The 24,424-nt window shown below is 42.9% G+C and overlaps 1 protein-coding gene across 3 annotated transcripts in view; it reads left to right on the forward strand.

Annotated features, from left to right (window-relative positions):
• The first annotated feature begins 6,090 nt into the window (after positions 1–6,090).
• The window catches only part of LOC124773042 (patronin), a 399,845-nt gene continuing 381,511 nt past the window's right edge, over positions 6,091–24,424 (forward strand). For all 3 annotated transcript variants that reach the window (XM_047249368.1, XM_047249369.1, XM_047249370.1), the window contains exon 1: positions 6,091–6,530. In XM_047249368.1, the coding sequence (XP_047105324.1) occupies positions 6,459–6,530 (72 nt within the window). In that variant the 5' untranslated portion in view covers positions 6,091–6,458. The remainder of the gene's footprint in view (positions 6,531–24,424) is intronic.

The raw sequence follows: 24,424 nt of genomic DNA on the forward strand, positions 1-24,424 counted from the left end.
CGCACAGCAGTAATCTAGCAGAGCATGAACAAGTTTAGTGTAGGCAGAGGCTGCCTACATTAAACTTCTTGAATGTAGTAGACCTGTTGCATCTTCTAACTGTTCTGCTAATAAAATTTAGTCTTTGGTTTGCCTACCACACAACATGATCTATGTGATCGTTCCAATTTAAGTTGCTCGTAATTCCTGGGTATCTAGTTGAACTGACAGTCATTAAATTTGTGTGAATTATTATGTAACCGAAATTTAACATATTTCTTTTTGTACTGGTTTGGATGCCCACACCCTTTTCGTTTTTGAGAGGCACTTGTCGCTTTTCACACCATTCAGATATTGTGTCTAAATCATTTTGATCTTCTGTTGATTTTAGTAGAAGGTAAATAACAGCAGAATCTGCAAATATTCTAAGAGGGCTGCTCAGATTGTCTCTTAAATCGTTTGTATAATAAAGGAACAGCAGAGGGGGAACGACAGATATCACTTCTGAATTACTCGATGATATTCTCTTGATTACTATGTACTGTGACCTTTCTGGGGGGACTAAGTCTCTTATGACAAATGGTGCCTTAACTCTTCTGGAAATCTAGATATATTAAATCAGTTTGAGATCCCCTGGTGACAATCATTACTTCTTGCGAATAAAGAGCTAGTTCTGTTTCGAAAGGACGATATTTTCTGAATGCACACTGATTCTGTCTCAATGGGCACTTACCATCGATGTGCTTCATGATATTCAAATGCAGTATATTTTCCAAAATCCCATTGAAGATCGATGTAAATAGCATGAGTCTGTAATTTAACTGATTACTCCTCTTTCCTTTCTTGAGTATCTGCATGACCTATACAACTTCCCACTCTTTTAGTATGCATCTTTCGTCAAGTGAGCAGTTGCATATGACAGCTAAGTATGGGGCTATTTATCAGCATACTCTCAAAGGAACCTTAAGCCAATTCACACTGTCTTTCACTTCACATCATATCATGGCATGGCATGGCACCATCGGAGATCTGTTTTTGTTGTTTGGATTTGTAATAGTGAGCCAACTGTGCTACCTGTGCCAAACATTGCTTGACTTTATGAAATGCCGCTTACATCATGGAAGTCCAAGGTCATATGCTTGCCACAGAGCAGTGCAGTAAGTATTTCCTGTTGACCTGCCAATCCTGGAATGCGTCACTGGTAATAATTTAACTTTCCCAAAAATCTGCAAATCCTCTGTAGTTTGTCGGCAGAGGTATACCCTACAATGCACCCACACATCCAGGAAGCAGTGACAGACTGGCTGATGCGACTACATATCCCAAAAACTGCATCTCTCGTTTGCTGGAAACACTCTTCGCGGTGTTAACGAATACAACTCAAAATTTGTATTGGTAAAGTTCAAAAGACGCTGTTACACCATTCTTCTGGACATCCTCCAGCACTACCGCAATTCGCAAAAAAATGCTTTTGTACACTCGACCTCCACTAAACACTTGAGCATGAGAAACAGTCAGTCACGTGAGGCGTGGAGTAATGATAGGGAATTGTGTGGGCATTGAGTGGTGTGTAACTCCTCAAAATCCTCAGGAGCCATTTTTTTGTGCCCCATGCCTCGTAGAGATGCCCAAGAGATCGACGTATGCTAACACGAATTGTGTCAAAACAACACATAACTACAGCAGCTAAAGTGATCGCAGAGCTCAATAGTCATCTTCAAGACCCCATCTCTATCGACACTGTCCGCTGAGAAATTTAAAAAGCGAATATTCGGGGAGGTGCTGCTATACCAGAACAATTCGTGATGATAACCAACGCGAAAAAGCGTAAAACATGGTCTTGGGAGCATAAATCCTGGGCAGCTGATCCAGTGGAAACACGTCATATGTTCAGACGAGTCAACATTTTCGTTATTTCCCACATCAGGCCGGGCTTACGTCTGGAGAACGCCACAAGAAGCCTACAACCTGATTCCTTGGTTCCAACGCTTAGACATGGGGGTGGAAGTGTGATGGTATGGGCAGCCATATCACGGTATTCTGCTGGTCTCATCATTACTCTCAAAGGCCGTGTTACAGCCAATGACTATGTGAACATTGTAAGTGATCAGGTGCACCTCATGATTCAAATGTTGTTCCCCAACAATGATGCCATATTTCAGGGCAATAATGCACCTATTCACACAGCCTGAACAGTACAGTCTCGGTATGAGGAACACAAAGCCGAACTGCAGCGTCTTCCCTGGCCAGCACAGTCCCCAGACTTGAACATCAGCAAACCCCTGTGACTGGTATTGAAGTGCAGACTCAGGAGCAGATTTCCACCTCCCTCATCACTAAAAGAGTTAGAAGGGGCTCTGATTGAAGAGTGGTCTAACATTCCACTGGAGACTATACAATCATTATATTATGCCAGGATTCTGAGAAGAATTGCAGCTGTGTTATGGGAAAATGGGGGTCCAGTCCCATATTAATGAACCATTCCCAAGTAAGTACAGATGCTCATATTACTAGAATGAAATTTTTACTCTACAACAGAGTGTGCGCGTATATGAAACTTTCTGGCAGATTAAAACTGTGTGCAGGACCGAGACTCGAACTCGTGACCTTTGCCTTTCGTGGGCAAGTGCTCTACCAACTGAGCTACCCAAGCATGACTCACGCCCAGTCCTCACAGCTTGGGTAGCTCATTTGGTAGAGCACTTGCCCGTGAAAGGCAAAGGTCCTGAGTTCGAGTCTCGGTCCTGCACACAGTTTTAATCTGCCAGGAAGTTTCATATCAGCGCACACTCCACCGTAGAGTGAAAATTTCATTCTGGATACATCCCCCAGGCTGTGGCTAAGCCATGTCTCCGCAATATCCTTTCTTCCAGGAGTGCTAGTTCTACAAGGTTCACAGGAGAGGTCCTGTGAAGTTTGGAAGGTAGGAGACGAGGTACCGGCGGAATTAAAGCTGTGAGGACGGGGCGTGAGGCGTGCTTGGGTAGCTCTGTTGGTAGAGCACTTGCCCATGAAAGGCAAAGGTTCCAAGTTCGAGTCTCGGTCCGGCACACAGTTTTAATCTGCCAGGAAGTTTCAGATGTTCACATTGTTTTGCCTGTCCCCTGTATGTACCTCTCGTCATTGGTGTGCATTCCATGTTGTTGAAAAATGCACTCTGTGTGCGTGAACTATGTCAATAGGCAATTAAACGAAAATAGTGGGAGGTTGACATGACCAGAATGGGTCGTGGAATGCAGATTTTGCTGGTTTATGTCAGCTTTTGAAAGTTGCAACATACACTCCTGGAAATTGAAATAAGAACACCGTGAATTCATTGTCCCAGGAAGGGGAAACTTTATTGACACATTCCTGGGGTCAGATACATCACATGATCACACTGACAGAACCACAGGCACATAGACACAGGCAACAGAGCATACACAATGTCAGCACTAGTACAGTGTATATCCACCTTTCGCAGCAATGCAGGCTGCTATTCTCCCATGGAGACGATCGTAGAGATGCTGGATGTAGTCCTGTGGAACGGCTTGCCATACCATTTCCACCTGGCGCCTCAGTTGGACCAGCGTTCGTGCTGGACGTGCAGACCGCGTGAGATGACGCTTCATCCAGTCCCAAACATGCTCAATGGGGGACAGATCCGGAGATCTTGCTGGCCAGGGTAGTTGACTTACACCTTCTAGAGCACGTTGGGTGGCACGGGATACATGCGGACGTGCATTGTCCTGTTGGAACAGCAAGTTCCCTTGCCGGTCTAGGAATGGTAGAACGATGGGTTCGATGACGGTTTGGATGTACCGTGCACTATTCAGTGTCCCCTCGACGATCACCAGTGGTGTACGGCCAGTGTAGGAGATCGCTCCCCACACCATGATGCCGGGTGTTGGCCCTGTGTGCCTCGGTCGTATGCAGTCCTGATTGTGGCGCTCACCTGCACGGCGCCAAACACGCATACGACCATCATTGGCATCAAGGCAGAAGCGACTCTCATTGCTGAAGACGGCACGTCTCCATTCGCCCCTCCATTCACGCCTGTCGCGACACCACTGGAGGCGGGCACGGGGTCCCGGGTTCGATTCCCGGCGGGGTCAGGGATTTTCACCTGCCTCGAGATGACTGGGTGTTTGTGTTGTCCTCATCATTTCATCATCATCCAGGAAAGTGGCGAAATTGGACTGAGCAAAGATTGGATAATTGTACGGGCGCTGATAACCACGCAGTTGAGCGCCCCACAAACCAAACATCATCATCATCATCACTGGAGGTGGGCTGCACGATGTTGGGGCGTGAGCGGAAGACGGCCTAACGGTGTGCGGGACCGTAGCCCAGCTTCATGGAGACGGTTGCGAATGGTCCTCGCCGATACCCCAGGAGCAACAGTGTCCCTAATTTGCTGGGAAGTGGCGGTGTGGTCCCCTACGGCACTGCGTAGGATCCTACGGTCTTGGCGTGCATCCGTGCGTCGCTGCGGTCCGGTCCCAGGTCGACGGCCACGTGCACCTTCCGCCGACCACTGGCGACAACATCGATGTACTGTGGAGACCTCACGCCCCACGTGTTGAGCAATTCGGCGGTACGTCCACCCGGCCTCCCGCATGCCCACTATACGCCCTCGCTCAAAGTCCGTCAACTGCACATACGGTTCACGTCCACGCTGTCGCGGCATGCTACCAGTGTTAAAGACTGCGATGGAGCTCTGTATGCCACGGCAAACTGGCTGACACTGACGGCGGCGGTGCACAAATGCTGCGCAGCTAGCGCCATTCGACGGCCAACACCGCGGTTCCTGGTGTGTCCGCTGTGCCGTGCGTGTGATCATTGCTTGTACAGCCCTCTCGCAGTGTCCGGAGCAAGTATGGTGGGTCTGACACACCGGTGTCAATGTGTTCTTTTTTCCATTTCCAGGAGTGTAGCTAGAGATGTGGTTTGTTCCACTTTAACTTCTGTCCCTGGCGACTGCGAGGTCATGTCCATCATTATTGTAAAAAGAAAAAGACTTTCAGATCTGAATCTCTCAATCTTCAAGGAGTCAGGTCGAGCTCAGACTATCGGCAATTAGATGACAAGAAGTAATTTCCATATAAACTGCAGACACGGATGATTACACAATACATAAGTTTATTGCGCATCAAATCGTAAGTAACGTACAGAACACTACACTGATAATAAGTACTCTCTTTCAGACCAAAGATTCGTCTTTTATCTCTTGCGCCTGCTACTTGCACAGTAACTGATGTCACACAAGGGAAAACATAGAGTCTGCTTGGCTGATCCATTAAGTTTGCTTTCCTACAGGGCAAATAACGTCATAAACACTGGTATTTTCTGCTTTTGTAGAGTTGACTTTTTTAGTTAATAAAATACTGTTTTGCTGAAAATTTCTTCGTCAACTAATGTTCCTAATTAGAAACATAGTTAGCCCTATTCCATTAAAGAAATATCTAAATAATTTTACAGTTTCAGATACCTGGCCTCGCTTATGGAATAGCACTCAGTGGAAAAAGTATCCAAATCGTCATCAGACATTTACAATTTGCCAAGACAAAAAAGAAAATAAATATTATGAAGAAACAAAAGCACAAAATAAACTACTGTATTATGTTTGCACGCGAGGAGTACAGGTTAACTTCCGATGTTTAGAGGCACAGTTCCCCCGTCCTACCAATGTCATCTTCTAAGCTTTCTTCTGGAGAAACTTTGAAGTGACGTGACGTTCGCGGTCTGTATGAATGCAGCCATTTGTAATGTGTTGTTTAATGTTTTGACGGGAAGTGACGTGAGGATAGGTGTGAATTTGTCTTTTTGCCCAAGAATAGTTGTGATCGCAAATAACGTAGAAGTTTCACTACATTCACATGTATTTAAAGTTAAATACATTTCACGTAATTAAAACTTTTCCCAATTTTTGTTCCTTGATCATTTTTACAGGTATGACATACAAACTTTTCCCCATGAAGAGCGATACGATTGCTCGAAATTTGACTAATCGTGACGGATACACTGACGTGATATATTGTTGATGTTTGGTATGTCAATAGCTGTGGCGTATCTTCAAGTTTGTGAACTGCTTTGACATTGTGTGGAAAGTCTCTGGTTCAGAGGGTATTGCCCAGTACATGTATTTCTCCCATTTTAGCTTTGTATTGTGGAAGGTATTAAAGTTTGGAGAAGTGGATTTGCGGAGGATGTTAAAGGACATTGCACTGTGTTTCTCTGATGTTTTAAAATGGCGTTTTTTTACATTAATTATTTAGCGACTGCAGAAAACCGCGCTCGGAGATTTCAGATTGGCTCAGTTTGAATGATATTTCAGTGCCTGTCAAATGTTGTGTGTAGGTCGGTCAAGGCGTTTCGGTGACAGAAGGGCTGATCATGACTTGTGAAAGTTATTGAGTGTGGAGTGGTATATTTATATTATTTTCAGCTGAGAGCTTACGCTCGAGAAACGGTGTTATTGAAGAGTGAATGATAGCATTATGGATCGAAGTGAAGACCGTCGCAGAGTTGGTGCCAGTTTGGAGTTGCAGGACGCCTATGACACAAGACAGGTATGTTTCATTGTACTCCGTCCTCATGTGAACAGCACTGCCCGAAGACTTCTGGAAGATCGATAGCGACGTTGGTTATGGAGTACGTGATAGGTGATATAAAGCACTATTTATTCTGACACAGTTGGTAATCGAATGACAAAGAATCTTAAAACTTAATATTAGTCTTCAGTGAAAACACTACCGAGAACGGCGAACTGTATAAAAGAAACTTAATACGGTTTAAGTTTTTGTATTCTGACTTGGTATTAGTTTATGATGAAATTGTCTTTACATATGCAGTAGGCCTAGTTGTATCTCGTAGACATTAGGTATCAATATTGTGAGTTATAATTTCCTTTTGATCTGCACAGAGCTGGGTTGCTTAAGTCCTGGATGACTCTTAATTTGAATGTTCTAATTGCATTTATCACTCCCTTCGTATTATATTTGGTACTAGTACACACTGAGTTAATTCACTCCAAATGCAGTGTATCTAAAATAGCAAATCTTTCGTGTTTTTTGCCCCCAGATTATGGAATATTTACTTTAGAATAATAAATGTTTTTTGTTATTGTTTCAACATTTAACAGGTGATAACACTATCTACATGAACACGTGTGCACCATAACTCCCCTATTATAATTCATGCACCAGGTTTGTTAGGTACGTGCATGCGCTTCTACTATTTTACAGTTTCCTACATACATAGAAACTGAATGCAGATGTAAATGTGATTTTTTTTTTTTTTTTTTTTTTTTTTTTTTTTTTCCTCGTTGTCTGAGACAAAATCATTAGCAGCCGCGTAGCCGAAATTATGATTGAGATGCACAGACATAAAACTTAGTAAGGCATGAAAATAATTAGCATTTACTGCAACGTGGGAAGACAAAGTATCACATGCACACGCTTACACTTTTGACACTTGCTGCTTTCAAAAAGCTTTGTGTGCGTTACAGATCATCGTGTCCACATGTGCTGTAGACAATAAATTTTTTTATATGTTCAGAACAATTTCTCAAGTCTGTCGGACATTAACCACAATGAGCCAATTGTTCCACATATTTCTTACGAGGCCTACAAAGTGACCATATACTAACACATTAGCTGTCGCAGATTCACATTTCTAATTAGGCCTACGTGATTAGTATTAATGCAACGATCCTGATAACCTAAGACTAAGCATGGTTATGACCATTAAAATATTCAAAAAATCAACATATTGCATAAGTTTGTCGCTGTGAGGTATTACACTTCTGTGTACCTGTGTCAACTTGTGGCTTGATAAACCTTCCTTGCGTTGAGGTTCACATCCACGACATCGAGGTCCATCTGTTTGACGAATGGTTCAGCCTGTACACTCTTGACTGTTGAACATTCTGTTAGAGACCTAAAAGAAAAGAACCTATTAGAACTAAGGACCTGTAAATATATTCCACGGGTCGAGCGAGGAAGGGTATAGTGGTAATTTACAAGATATGTGATGTAGGCTACTTGTTACCATTGCTGAGAAATGTTTGGAGCAAATATTTTTTTATTGCCTTGACATTTTAGTAGTAGTCAATGAGAACCTTTCTGCAAAATTTGTTTTTGAATAAGTATTATTTACAAACCGATGTTGCATCTAGAAAGTGAAATCTTCATATGTGCCTCCTGATGTTGGCTCTCTACGGTTTCTTCAAATGGAATTAAGATAAATTAGCATGGTTTACTCAACAAAGGCATGGTAGGATCATTGCCTTATCCCAGTAGCGCCCAGTCTACGAAAGTGATCCCTACAAGGATTCTCAGGTGCCTCACACCCTGCGTGTTTTCTGCAGTACTTATTCAGACAGCAACGTACAATGCTACCAGATCACAAAAGCAACCTATAGTACTCACAAACAACGCATTGTTGACTGAAAGAAATACAGTAACGTAGTGATCATGATGTCTGAAGAATCATGTCGTACCATGTTCAGGCTGGCGATACTTTTGAACTCTTGAACTTCATAGTAACCGAATTAGTCTTGATATGGTTGTCAATTTATAAAGTACGGTTTTTATATTGGGATGGGGGCGAAGTCGTCTTACTGGGATTGGCCCTCATACTATACATGTCAGCAGCTCTGGTCTTCGGCGCTATTCATTTACAACTGACTTTCTGAAGCTATTTCCACATTCCATCGCGTCAGTTAAATTCTGAATATGACCTCGCGAGAACACACACTTGCTAACAATCTTGATGTGAGCGGTCATCTGTGCGTGCCACGGACACAGGCGGATCGAGCCAGTCATTCGCCTAGATGAATGAACTGAAATTCACTGAGCACCACATTTCATGCCAAGTGCTTTAATTGTTTAATGTACATCTACATCTACATTGATACTCCGCAAGCCACCCAACGGTGTGTGGCGGAGGGCACTTTACGTGCCACTGTCATTACCTCCCTTTCCTGTTCCAGTCGCATATGGTTCGCGGGAAGAACGACTGTCTGAAAGCCTCCGTGCGCGCTCTAATCTCGCTAATTTTACATTCGTGATCTCCTCGGGAGGTATAAGTAGGGGGAAGCAATATATTCGATATCTCATCCAGAAACGCACCCTCTCGAAACCTGGCGAGCAAGCTACACCGCGATGCAGAGCGCCTCTCTTGCAGAGTCTGCCACTTGAGTTTATTAAACATCTCCGTAACACTATCACGGTTACCAAATAACCCTGTGACGAAACGCGCCGCTCTTCTTTGGATCTTCTCTATCTCCTCCGTCAGACCGATCTGGTACGGATCCCACACTGATGAGCAATACTCAAGTATAGGTCGAACGAGTGTTTTGTAAGCCACCTCCTTTGTTGATGGACTACATTTTCTAAGCTCTCTCCCAATGAATCTCAACCTGGTACCCGCCTTACCAACAATTAATTTTATATGATCATTCCACTTCAAATCGTTCCGCAAGCATACTCCCAGATATTTTACGGAAGTAACTGCTACCAGTGTTTGTTCCGCTATCATATAATCATACAATAAAGGATCCTTCTTTCTATGTATTCGCAATACATTACATTTGTCTATGTTAAGGGTCAGTTGCCACTCCCTGCACCAAGTGCCTATCCGCTGCAGATCTTCCTGCATTTCGCTACAATTTTCTAATGCTGCAACTTCTCTGTATACTACAGCATCATCCGCGAAAAGCCGCATGGAACTTCCGACACTATCTACTAAGTCATTTATATATATTGTGAAAAGCAATGGTCCCATAACACTCCCCTGTGGCACGCCAGAGGTTACTTTAACGTCTGTAGACGTCTCTCCATTTATAACAACATGCTGTGTTCTGTTTGCTAAAAACTCTTCAATCCAGCCACACAGCTGGTCTGATATTCCGTAGGCTCTTACTTTGTTTACTACGACGCGCAGTATCATAGGCACATTATGTTCTGGGCTACTAGTTACTCGTTAAATAATCTACACAACTGTGGAAATTATTGGGTTCTTATACAGTGTTAAATGTGCTCAGTTTATCGAACGAAACTCGGCAGCAAAGCTGAGTTCAAAGGATGGTGCAATGCTTCGCTTGCCTCGCTAGTTGGGGCCGCAGCCTCTGTTTCAGAGATACCATTATCCAATAAATGCATGCTAGGAAGAACACTAAACCATCACTGATTACTATGTCGCAATAACAGATGTTTCCAAGTGATCGTAGAGCTGTAACATGGGACACTGCCGAAAATGTAAAGAGCGGCATAGTTTCACTAGTCGTACATGATTTAGATTACGATCAATGAGACAGAGCGCCAAAACTCATCTAATACATTGGTGAGCTATTCATTATAGTTTTGGGTACGTCATAAATTGCATTGTCAGAACAAGGAACACAGAATTTTTCAACATACTCCACTGGGATACACTGGAAAGTTAGTCGTGTACGAAAAAAGGTTTTCCTAAGAAGTGTTCGAAAACCAGCCCCAAATTGTCATCTCATACTGTTAATCTGCTTTCTTGCCGCCCTCCATCCAACGAAAAATCTTTATCATTAATTTTTGAGCTCGAGAGTAACACGTTGGCCCTGGGCAGTGGCCTGCGGAGTACATCGTCTGACTACTAACGCCGTGAACCTGTATGCTCTCACGGAAAATGTGATATTCTACTTTAATTGTGGTACTTCTGACCATAGACAGTTCATGGGAAAATGTATAATCGTTGCTTGAATTAATTCAAGCACTTGAGGATTTCAGCCCCATTTCGACAGCAAAAAGAATGTGTGCGTGCTATTGTTGATAATAATATAATAGTTGCAGTAATGACGATACCATATACAAAAATTTGGGGTCGATGCCATACGGTTTTTCAAACTTCTATTCGATCTCTCTCTCTCTCTCTCTCTCTCTCTCTCTCTCTCTCTCTCTCTCTCTCTCTCTCTCTGCAGTAAAGGAAGTCTTTGTTCACTGATTTTGTTTTACTGTGTAGATTAATTTCTCCCCATTTGTTTTCACGTTCCGCCCGTCTGTGTGTGTGTGTGTGTGTGTGTGTGTGTGTGTGTGTGTTAGAGGGAGAGGGGGTGGGGGGGCAAGAGTGTGTTCAGTTTAAGGAAATTGAGCAGATAAAAACAGCGTCAGTCAATATGTTCGTATTTTAGTTCAGGTATTATTCTTTGGTATGGAGATAAGTCTGTATAGGTAGAGCCATGCTTTGATACCATGTTTTACAATGTGGTACAGCAAGAAAAGCGACAGGCATTTATCTATCCTCATAACACGTGCTCCTTGCAATATCAGCTACGAAAATAGAAAATCATCGTCCGTCTTATCTTTCTAGTTGAGCAAAATTGAGTTCTTATTTTAGTGCCCTCTTCATAGAAAGAGTATTCGTTACTCGTAAATTATGTTTCATGAATTTTTTTTCCGCTTGGGTTTTGCTGCTCCGCAACAGATTTTCCATCTGTTGAAAAGCAAGTTATCCATAGCATGTTTTCTTTATTTTCCCAAGGGTTTTAAAGAATTTTGCTTGTTTACACAACAAATTGAAAATTCCCTGAGAACGGTTGGTTTCGAGTCAGTATTGTTGCATAGATAATAATGCGGAACAACTCGTTTTACGTGGACGACGACTCGGTCTGGTCATCGCATTCAGTAGCTACAATGTTAAACTCCACATCCGGCATCCAAATTTAGATTTTTCGTTGTTCCATAAATCGCTTAAGTTGTATGTCTGGTTGATACTGTTGAAAGTTAGCCGTCTACAGTCTGAACTACTTTTACACCATCTCTGAAACACCTCGTCTTCGATAGTGGACACGCTCCAATCCTTCTTCTTCCCGCCTGATATATATTATGAAAGCCCTTCGGTAGTCAGTATTTTTGTCATGTAATAAGGGGAAACTAGATTAATCGCTATGCATTATACCTTAGTATTTTCCTAGCGACCATTTAAACTAATACTGGAAACATGTGTATTTTGTCTTAGACAGGTACGAATCATCCCTTGGGGCCCTGCAGTTTCTTATGCAAGAAAGACTGCGAAATCGAAAAATTTGGAGTGTTACTTCTGTAGTGCACGAGGCAAGCACTACGGATCACCTCTTGCATCTCTTCCACCCTATTTACGTAAAATGCTTTTTAAAAGTTCGTCGGAGCTGATTGGAAGGGTCAACGAAACGAATGAGTCTGCCCATGTTCCAGGTAGACAGACTTGTTTCTCATAGTTCTCTTCATAATACCAAAGACTAGGAGGATTCCGCAGTTGAAATATTAAACTTCTCTTCGTAAATTTTAATAAAATGCTGAAATTGTAGTTTAGTGGGAAAACTTTCGATGATTATCAGCGATTCATGATTTAGTATATGCAACTAATGAAATCACTTGGTGTGGTGTGCCAGTGATTCGAGTGTCACTTATCACAGCCAAGTTTGCTGGTTCTGTCAGTCATATTTTCGTTACTGGATAACGGGTACGTCCAGCCATAAAGTGGCAAGATTGCTGCATCTGAGACAGTCTTCTCAGAGAAGAGCTTATAATTTCTTATTCTTTGCATTTCAGACATGGTTGCTAGCGCGCTGTAGCTGCAAGACAGGAAGAGCGTGTTAGTCACCAGGGCGTCACCGCCTTGGAAAGAAGGCGCACAGCAGTCGAGAGCAGGCACTAATTCGACTAGTATTACTACAAAGAACTGTGGTGTAGGTGTCATCGAACAGCACGGCTATCATTTGCACATTAGAAAATAGGTTACTGGTTGATAAGGAGCGGCGCGACGAAAGCTATGCCATGAGTGTACGTGCAGGTTTCGTAACTTTGGCACAGCGTGGCTCGACTATTCGCGAAGTTTCGGAGCATTTTTGTTTCTCTTCTTTGTCTCTATTGCGCATGGACCTTTCAGTACGCTAGTTTAGTCATTCCCTGGCTAAAATTACCGTTTCAAGAGCCAGTAGTTGGCAGTCAGTTTATGGATGCTTTCTCTATACCTGTTAGCCATACATAGGCATAGGCACAGAACTTCATTGAGGCGTCCCAAAAACGTTTTAATGCAATGTCAGTACAACGATAGTAGATTGCTGCAATATTCATAAGTGTTTCATTGTATGTAAATAGAATGAAAGACACAAAGCCTTTTGAATATGTTCTGGAACAATTTTAGTACATAGCCGCACCCTTGTGACAAAATTTATTGCGGTCAAGACATATGCGATCTGTTAAACTGTTCTGTTGAGAGTAAAGTAGCATATGGATTTTATGTTGTTTGTCGCAGAATGTGTATGAATTGATAGCGTTATGAGAGATTCATTTTTAAAGTAGTCTTCAATTTATATCATTCTTCTATGAAAGGTGTTCGAACCGCTGCAGGAATTTTAAGGATGGTGCTGAACTTATGAGAATAGTTGCTAACAGATATCTTGAAAACGATAAGGCTGTGTTAGCTTTATTTTAGATGTGTATAATAGAGTGAAATGGACCAGGGATATGGAGACTGCTGGAAAGAAAGGTTATGATGAGCTATTTGTGTGTGACACAAAGTCGGAAAATAAATAAAAAAAAAAGTGGGAAGAGACGAACTACCGCATGGCTCTGAGATAAGTGGATTATTGCCTATTATATTCAACATTTATCATGAACGAGTGGTAAAGAAATATCTCCACGAAGTAATAGCTGTAGGTGGAAATAAAATGTTATATGATTTGGATTTACTGGAAGTCATTCTTAGGAGGAGGAGACAATACGTAACAGTTTGAAGGAAGTCAAAAACACTAAGAACAACATTGTATGAAGATAAATGTTTGAATAAGGGGAGAGACTGTGCAACAGGAAGGCCGTTTTAAGTACTTGGAATGCAAAATAATAAAGATTTTATGAAATGCGGAAACAAGAACTCCAACAACAAAGGAAAGTTTTCAGAGAGAGAGAGAGATCCTTAGACGAATATGAAAGGAAAGAGTTTGTGAAGTGTTTTGTTTGTAATGTTGCCTTATTTTGTCCTAAACCATGGACATTGTGAAGACGTGGAACCATCATTTAGAAGAATTAAAAGGTTGGATGTGGGTGAATATAAAAGGAGCGAATCAGAAATATGAAGTGAACGAGGCGTTACTAATAGCAAACTAATTACCTGGGCATTCCTTGATAAGACTGTATAGTGATGATGCTTTTCGAGGAACTATGTATGAAAGGTGAAAGCACGGAGAAGATACTAACAGATATTAGGATCAATTCATTGCACTATTAAACCAAAAGGACGACGGACAAGAAGAGATCCTGGAGAATGCTGAAGCCCCCAGCGATACACAAGCCCTATTCCTTGTTTATATCCGACATAGCAAAGTTCGGGAACCGTTGTGCTCTACTATGTTTAGGTCTGGACCGGTTTTGCTACCCAGGTCAAATATATCCATATGTCGACCAATACTTGGAGAAAATAAAGTATCAAAGCAGCACTACTGCTCCCATCATTCGCGTTGTAATTTTTTTTGAGGGAGAGGTAATAGATTATATGAAATGACAATGCCCTTAACCTAAGCATAATTGTAGACTAGGTATTCCCTCGACATTTAATTTAAAATGTTTACTTAATATTTCCCCATTCTGGTAGAAGTTAAGGTTAGTAATACGTGTAGTTGTGCCGTAAGTATTCAAAATAATCAGCTGGGGAGTCCAGTATATTGTTGTGATTCGTATGAATTTCTGTTTCTGTAACACAAATTGCAAAATCGAAGAAAACCATTGTTTTGGTTTTGTATTCCTTTTTAAGTCATGCCAACATTGCCTTCAGCTTAACTTTTCAGAGTGGTTTGCCCATCATAAATAACTATACATTCCTTATTTCACATGGGTTTAGCCAAACGGTGCGGAACTCGAGAACGACTCTTAGTAACTAGACAAACGAATTCCGCCATTCAGCTTTATTGCCATATGACCTATCCCTCGCCTGCGATTCGTCATATTGCTTGAGAATTAAGAGCGACCATCTATCGATTGCGGCGTTCTGCGATTAACCCCTCATACGAGCGGTCTGTGGATAATCACTGCAACCCGCCGCTCGCGTGTGGTGTCCTTTGCTTCCGATGTAGTGAGCATGATACTTGTTTCTCTTTGCTTCAATATGGTAGTTGTGTAACTTCTTCCTCAATCAAATATTGCTTCTCCTAAGCTACTCCATCTAGATTAGCCAACATTTTTAAAAATAAGACTGAACCTAACAACCCAAGCGTGTGTGAACGCTTACATAGGAGCGAAAATCGATTGTGGAAGAGAAAATGTGGTAGCTAGAAAAGCATTCCGTAATCGATATTGGCGTGTGTACATGAAACTTCATAAACAGTGTTGAGAATTCCTTTCACGCAAGCACGCTTTTGGAGCTCCTAGGTAAACATAGTGTTACGGCAGAACACGCGGAAGGGGTACACTTATAATATACACTGAGGTGACAAGTCATGGGTATACCGATATGTACATACACAACGGCGGCAAAATCGCGTACTCAAGAGTACGTTCGCGAAGTTATCATTTGTACTCAAGTGATTCATGTCAAAATGTGACCGATGGGATTGCAGCCTCACGACGGGAATTAAGACTTTGAATGCGGAATAGTAGTTGGAGCTAGGCGCATGGAACATTCCATTTCGCAAATCTTCGGAGAACAATATTCCGAGATTCACAGTGTCGAGTGTGTGCCGAGAATACCAAATTTCAGGCATTATCTCTCACCATAGACAACACAGTGGCCAACGGCCTTCACTTAACGATCGAGAGCAGCGGCGTTTGCGTAGAGTTGTCAGTGCTAACACACATGTAACACTGCGAAATAACCGCAGAAATCAACGTGGGACGTACGAAGAACGTATCCGTTAGGAAAGTGCGGCAAAATTTGGCGTTAATGGGCTGACAGCATATGACCGACGCATGTTCTTTTGTTAACTGCATGACATCGCCTACAGCGCCTCTCGTGGGCTCGTAACCATATAGGCTGGACCCTAGACGACTGGAAAACCGTGACCTGGTCCCATGAGCCCCGATTTCAGTTGGTAAAAGCTGATGGTAGGGTTCGGGTGTGGCGCAGACCCACAAAGCCAGAGACCCAAGACGTCAACAAGGAACTTTGCAAGCTGGTGATGGCTCCATAATGGCGAGGGCTGTATTTACATGGAGTGCACTGGCTCCTCTGGCCCAACTGAATCGATCATAGACTGGAAATGGTTATCTTCGGCTACTTGAAGACCATCTACGACCATTGATCGACTTAATGTTCTCAAACAACGATGAAGTTGTATAGATGACAATGTGTCATGTCATCGGACTACAATTGTTCCCGAATGGTTTGAAGATCATTCCGGACGGTCGAGCGAATGATTTTGCCGCCTAGATCCCCCGACGTGAATCCCATCCAACAGTTATGGGACATAATCGAGAGGTCAGTTCGTGGAGAAAATTCTGCACCGGCAACACTTTCGCAGTTGTGGACGGCTATAGAGGCACCATGGCTCAATATTTCTTCAGGAGGATTCCAACGACGTGAGACCATTCCACCTCGATTCGCTACACTACGTCGAGCAAAAGGAGATCCGACGCGGTATTGGGAGGATCTCCGTGACTTTTGTCACCTCAGTGTAATTTGGTGTTCACGATTAGAGCATTATTGTCAGTGTCTCGGAGACTGGATAAACGATGGTGATTTCGGGTAGCAAGTGATTAGTTTCTTGTAGCAAGAGCAGTGGCAACAGGCAAAGTAAGTCAGCAGTGAAAGCCTCGCGCGGCGGCTTACGAAGAGCTCAGTGGGCGGGCGGAGGCGTGACCTTGGCTCGCGTCGGCGACGCCGACGACCACGCGACGCCTCATATGGGAGCGCCGCTCCAAGCTCTATCTGGGACGCCGCACCTTGCTCTCGCCGACGCCTTGAGCCCACCACGTCACACGGTGACCACGTGCGGCCTGCCCCTGCGTATGTGGCCTAGCTTAGCGTTTCTTCTTTGCCTTCTTTCTTCATTTTGTGTCGCCATCAAGGCCATTTAATCGTGTTTCACGGGAGACTGCGTTGTCTCTCGTTGTCTTCTGCAGTGCAAGTGTTACGCTGAGGTGACAAAAGTCATGGCAAAGCGATATGCACATATAGAGATGGTGTTAGTATCGCTTACACAAAATATAAAAGAGCGCTGCATTGGCGGAGGTGTCATTTGTACGCAAGTTATTCATGTGAAAATGTTTCTGACGTGGTTATGGCCACACGACCGGAATTAGTAACTGTGAACGCGGAATGGTAGTTGAAGCTAGACGCATTGGGACATTCAACTTCAGAAATCGTTGGGAATTAAGTATTCCGAGTTCCACAGTGTCAAGAGTGTGCCGAGAATCCCAAATTTCAGGTATTACCTCTCACCGCGGACAACGCAGTGGCCGACGGCCCGACCGAGACTTGCGGCGTTTCCTTAGAGTTGTCATTGCAAACAGACAAGCAACACTGCGTGAAATAACCGCAAAAACTAATGTGAGAGGGACGAGAAACGTATCCGTTCGTGGGCTGTGGCAGCAGACAGCGGACGCGAGTTCCTTTGCTAAGACCACGACATCGCCTGCAGCACCTTCCTGCGTTAATGACCACATCGACTGGACCCTAGACGACTGGAAAACCTTGACCTGGGCAGAGGAGGCCGATTTCAGTTGGTAAGAGCTGATGGTAGGGTTCGACGCCGGCGCAAACGACACGAAGCCGTGGAGCCAGGTTGTCAGCAATGCATTGTGCAAGTTGGTGGTGGCTCTTTGTTGTGAGCCATGTTTACATGGAACGGACTAGGTCCTCTGGTCCAACTGAACAGTTCATTGACTGGAAATAGTTATATTCGGCTGCAAACAACGGAATTTTTACAGATGACAATGCGCCTTGCCACTGGGCGACAGTTGCTTGCCATTGGTTCGAAGAACATTCTGGACAATTCGAACGAATGATTTCGCCTCCCAGATCGCCCGACATGGATCTCATCGGACTTTGATGGGACAGTTCGTACACAAAATCGTGCACTGGGAACTCTTCTCAATTGTGGTCGGCTATAGAGGCAGCATGGCTCAGTATTTCTGCAGGGGACTTCAAACGATTTACTGAGTCCATGCCACGTCGAGTTGCTGCACTACGTCGTTCAAAGGGGGGCCCGACGGTATATTAGGAGGTATCGCGTGGCTTTTGTGCGCTCAGTGTATAAGGTTTATAAGTTATATACAGCTTACGGTTTCAGAGGTTACAGGATTTTTCAGTCTACTGTCGTCTCAGTTTCTTGTGTATCTTCCATGGTTTCTCCTACATTGTTTCATCTAACGACATAGCCTTCAGTGAATAGTGTTAAATGCGAACTTCTCGGCCGGGCTGGCAGTGATTTTTTTTTTTCCGGGAATGTTTTTATTTTAGGCAGAAGCCCTATTCACGTCAATACACTTCATCCGACACTTTTCAAGCCAGGAGATTCCATCCTAGAAATGCGATCTCGAAGGTTTACAGAGCACCATTCTCCGTATGCCATGAACTCTTCATTGCACTCAGAACGTTTACTGCCTCATTAGATAAGGGAAATGGAGAGGTGTCAATAGAGAGGTTAGATAGTCCTGTAGTTTCTGAAGAGTAGTAGTGGCGTTATCAGTAGTTGCAAAGGGCAAAAAGGTAGGGGTGCGCAAACGGTACATTTAACTATTCAGTAGCTGCGTCCATAATGGAGAGATCTCTGGAGAGGCCACACAGTCCTTTGGTACCTGAAGAGGGTTAGCATCCTTTTCAGGAACTGAAAAGAGCAAAGATGTGTGTGCCTCAACAGTACCGATATCCATACAGTAGGTGCATCCAAGACGGAGAGGCATCTAAAGAGCACAGACAATCAATATTACGCTTCCTGAGGGGGTAGTAGCCTTTTCAGTATCAAGGCCGGCAGCATCCTGGACTTTTGACTGATATAGCATTGTAACATTGGCCAATATGGCCGTGTTATGTTGAGAATGCAAACGACTGTAAGCAAGGAGAAACTGGAAAATTACAGCCGTTACTTCCCGTGAAGGCATGCAGCTGTGCTCTGTGGCTTAATGGTTTTGCGTCATCTTGGGTTAAATTATTCTGCATATAAAATCCTTCTCGTTAAACAGGCAGGTAGGCTAGAAGATTTAAAGAGGGAAATGGATAATTTGAAGTTATTGTGAGAATTGGTGAGTTGCAGTGACACGGGGAACAGGGCTTATGGTTAAGTTGGTACGGGGCTATAAATACAAAAGCAAATATGGGTAATGCTAGAGTCGGTCTAATGATGATTCAGAAAATAGGAATATGGGTAAGATACTATCGACAGCCAAGATACACAAAGCACACACATTGCCACTATAGTACATGTTCATGTGCCTACTTGCTCTTCAGATGGATACATTTAATACATGTCTGATTGAAACTTCCTGGCAGATTAAAACTGTGTGCCAGACCGAGACTCGAACTCGGGACCTTTGCCTTTCGCGGCCAAGTGCTGTACCAACTGAGCTACCCATGCACGACTCACGCCCCGTCCTCGCAGCTTTACTTCTGCCATTCTGGAAACATGTATGAGTAGTTAAAAGAAATTATTCAGAGAATTAAAGGGCACAACATTTGTGATAAGACTTGAATTCTACTGTAGGAAGCGGAAGAGGTGGAAAAATAATAGCACATGGACAGCGGGGATGGAATGAAAGGGGAAGTCGGCTGGTAGAATTTTGCACATAACGTAAAATAATCATTGCCAACAACTGATTTAAAGATTATCAAAGAAGGTTGTACACGTGGAAAAGACATAGACACAACAGAAAGCTTCAGGCATATTATATAATTAGAAGACTTGGATTTCGGTATCAGATTTTAAGATGAGAAGCAGGGAAATTAGTACGGCAGTAGACGAATGGATAGCTTTGATAGATGAAATAATGAAGGCATCGTAGGATTAAACGGGAAGAAACAGAAGTCTTAGTAGAAATCCTTGGATAACACGCGAGGTATTGAGTTTTTAACTAATGAAAGGCGAAAATTTAGAAATTCAGGAAATGAAGCTACCAAAAGGGAGTACAGACGTCAAAGTATGGACAGTTGCAAGGCTGTCGAATCGGGGAAAGATAGACGCTGTCTGCAGAAAAAAATAGAGCGATCTAAAGAGAACAGTAACGGTACATAATTTCAATGCAGAAGAAAAAGAAATTACGTTCCTTATTGCACATTAAGTTTCGTATAGCACGAAAGGGGGTCCACACTGAGTCACCATTTTTGATCGTTTACCCAAAGATGTAAAATGACCGACAGGCAGCAAAGTTGAATTCGTAAACGAACTGAAAAAGTTTCTCCTTAATAACTTCTATTCTTTGGAATAAAGGCTGTGGGTAGGATGTTCTTGTAACCGGTGAGCCTCTAGCCATGTCTACATATGAATGTGTAACGTGGATGTAAATGACTCGTTCCACATCATTACGATTAGCTGTACATTTTGATGCATGGAATAACGAAACTGTGTAAGTAATGAGAACTGGTGGAAAGCCAATACGAAGCCAGGGTGAAGTGGAAGGAACAGGCTATGCAACGGAAATGAACTCGAAGACAATACTGTAGAAAGCGAAGAGGAAGTGATTGCAAATAAAGGGAGATATGATGCTGCGAGAATAATCTGACATGGTGGTGAAAGACCTTAGATGAACAAGGCCTCTGGAGTATGACATTCTCAGAATTATCAAGATGCCTGAGAGAACATACCATATCAAAACTGTTCCTCTTTGTATGTAAGATGTGAGATTGGCGAAATGTCCTCTGACTTCAACGAGAACGTAATAATTCCCATTCCAAAGAAGGCAAACGCAGACAGTTGTGAATATTGCCGAACTGTCGGTGTAATTAGTTATAAAATATTGACACGAATTGTTTAGAGAAGAAAAGGAAAACCCTTGTAAAAGCTGACCTTGGAAAAATAAGTCTCGGGTTTTTGTAGAGATACCAGAATACAGTTAACACGAATTGGACATGAAAGGAAAGCAGTAGTTGAGAAGGTAGTGAGACAGGGTAGAAACGTAGACCCCATGTTATTTAATCTGTACATTGAGCAAGCACTAAAGGAAACCAAGGAAAAATTTGGAGAGGTAATTAAAGATCAGGGAGAAGAAATAAAAACTATTGAGGTTTGCTGATGATACTGTAATTTTGTCAGAAACAGCAAAGGACTTGGAAGAGTATGGATGGAATGGATAGCGTCTCGAAAAAGATGTTATAAGCTGAGCGTCAACAGATGTAACACAACGGTAATAGTATGTAGTCGAATTAACTCGGGCTAGGGTGCGCGAATTAGATTAGGAAATGACACACTAAAAGTAGGAGACCAGTATTGCAACGTGGGCAGCAAAATAATTGATGATGAGCGAAGCAGAGAGAATTTAAACTGCAGGCTGGCGAAAGCAAGAAAAACAGTTCCGAAAAATAGACATTTGTCAACACTGAATTTAAATTTGTGTTACTGTGTCTGTTCTGAAGGTTGTTCGGTGCCTAGTCTTACACGGAAGTGAAACGTGGATAATAAGTTCAGACCTGAAGAGGGTTGGAGCCTAGCCATCAGCAAGGAATCAACTGCTTGATAACGGAGGGAAGTGTGAAATGGTAAAAATTTTAGACCAAAGCTTGAATTCAGTAACAAAGTTCAAATGGATGTAGGTTGTAATACATCTTAAGGAGAGATGAGGCAGACTTGGAATAGGGTGGACTAGGGTGCAGAGCTGCATCAAATCAGTCTTTGGACTGAATTGATCAGCAGATTTTTTGTTCCGGTTTTTCAATTTCGTCAACTCTCAAAGGACATTTGGATATGGTTTTTAATCTATATAGGCCTAGGTCTTCCGGCTAACACCTGCCTTCTAGTATTGCAGTTAACAATTTTTGCGACATTACACGTTTGTTGTTGCAATTCCAAGTTAGTTTGTATATCATTGTTTCTTAAAAAGGCCATGGTAGTTTCCTTCCCTTATCGTTCTGCAGTCAGAGCTAGTGCTCCGAATCTGAGAGATAGACATCGATTAGATGGCAAACTCCAATTTTACCTTTTGTAATACAGATAAGGACAAGAGATTCATGTAATATCCACAACCTTTAGAAAGATCTCTACTACTAAAATAAAAAGAAATAGTTGCACACGACGGTGACTTGGTTGTGGAGAATAAATTCAGTGACACACAAGTTTCCGCAAAACTTTGGTGGTGTGATTGCTTTATCAATTGTGCACAGTGCCCTTGGCTGGGTGAGAACTTCGCTGCAGGGTGTATCGTACGAGTTGTCAGTACGTGGTGCTGGACGTTTACCTTGTATTGCTGCGTAAGCCGAAATGTAGGGGAGCAGCCAGCAGTACGGCAGTGATTAAAAGTTATGTGGAGCGCCAATTTATTGGACGTGCGCTACGCGAGCTCGGTTTCTCTTCCGCTCCCTGTTCAGATGACCCAGTGCTTCGCCAAATGGGAAATGGTCACGCACTTACTATTGGTGTATTGTGAAGAAAGTCCACAAAACTTCGATGCGGATAATGGACGGCTGTGACATTGAACCCGACAAACTTTGAGATTGTTTACTACTCGACCCTTCCGCAACCATAACCGTATTGATGTCCTTGTATGTAGACATCGAGGAACCTTCAGTTGAAATACAAACTACAGTACGAGTAGACAAGGCGGGGTGCAGTTATTAAAACAAAGACGTCTTTCGTTGCGGCGAGATTTTTCCACGAAATTTCAATTATCAATTTCGTCCTCTGAATGCGAAAATATTTTATTGTCGCCAGCCTACATAGGGAGAAGTGATCATCGTAGTAAAATAAAACAGCTCGTACAGAAAGATTTAAGTGTTCATTTTTCCCACACGCTGTTTGTGGAACGGTAGAGAAGCAGTCTGAAAACGGTTCGAAGAACCATCTGCTACACCATTAAGTGTGAGGTATAGTGTAGACATGTAGATGTGTAAATCGTTACTGAAATGACTTCAGTATTTTTATTCTAATTGTTGTGACTTGGCGAGACAGCCAAGCCACTACGAGGTAGCCGAAAGGCACGCGTTTAAGCTCACGCAGGCTGGCGTGAGGTCTGGAACAGTTAAAGGAGTTGAGTCTATTAAAAAAAGGTACATAGCTGCTGGAATACTTTAATCCATAATTGGTGAACATCAGTTTGACGGTACATGCATCACAAGATAAATAGCAATTGATAATGGCGCCTTGCTAGGTCGTAGCAAATGGCGTAGCTGAAGGCTATGCTAACTATCATCTCGGCAAATGAGAGCGTAATTTGTCAGTGAACCATCGCTAGCAAAGTCGGCTGTACAACTGGGGCGAGTGCTAGGACGTCTCTCTAGACCTGCCGTGTGGCGGCGCTCGGTGTGCAATCACTGATAGTGGCGACACGCGGGTCCGACGTATACTAACGGACCGCGGCCGATTTAAAGGCTACCACCTAGCAAGTGTGGTGTCTGGCGGTGACACCACACTAATAATTGGTTAAAATGCATCATTTTTACTTCTAATTCTGCGACAAGCGTATCTTCAGCAGTGCCCCGGTAAAAGTGTGATAGGACCACCTTTATTCTCTCTATAAATAAATGACCTGACGTACAGGATTAGCATCAATCATGGCTGTTTGCTGATGATACCTTGGTGAACGGGAAGATGTCGTGGAGTTACTGCACGAGGATACAAGAAGACTTACACAAAATTTCTAGCCGGTGTGATGAATGAGAGCTTGCTGTAGACGTAGAAAAATGTAAATTAATGCAGATAAGTGGAGAAAACAATCCTGTAATTTTGAAATACCTCGAATACAATATTATTAATTTACTACTTGACACAATCACGTCGATTAAATACCTAGGCGTAAAGTTGCAAAGCGATGTGAAATGGAACGATTATGTAGGGAGGGCGAATGGTACCACGTGTAGAACACTAATGCGACCCATTCTTGAGTACTGCTCGAGTACTTGGGACCCGCACCAGGTCGGGTTACAGGAAAGCAGTTCAGAGATGGGCTGTTACATTTGTTACCCGCAGTTTCGATCAACACGCAAATATTACGGTGATGCGTCGTAAATTCAGATGGGAATAACGGGAGGGAAGAAGACATTCTTTTCGCGAGGCACTATTGAGAAAATTTAGAGAAACGGCATTTGTGGGTGATGGCAGAAAGATTCTACCGACACCAACGTACATTTCACGTAAGTTATGACAAAACATGAAAGTGTTTTTTTTTCTTTTTTTTGCCCTGTTTGTGAATGGAACAGGAAAGGAAATGACTAGTAGTGGAACAAGGTACCCTCCACCATGAACAACACGGTGGCCTGTGGAGAATGTATGTAGATGTAGCGTTTCATTGTCGTATTAAGTTATTCATTTGCTCTAATTTTTTTTCTGTGGTTTTTAATTTGGAATCTTTGTTGATGTTATTTTAATTATATGTAT

The sequence above is a fragment of the Schistocerca piceifrons genome, chromosome 2 (genome assembly GCF_021461385.2).
Source record: "Schistocerca piceifrons isolate TAMUIC-IGC-003096 chromosome 2, iqSchPice1.1, whole genome shotgun sequence".
Classification (NCBI taxonomy): Eukaryota; Metazoa; Arthropoda; class Insecta; order Orthoptera; family Acrididae; genus Schistocerca; species Schistocerca piceifrons.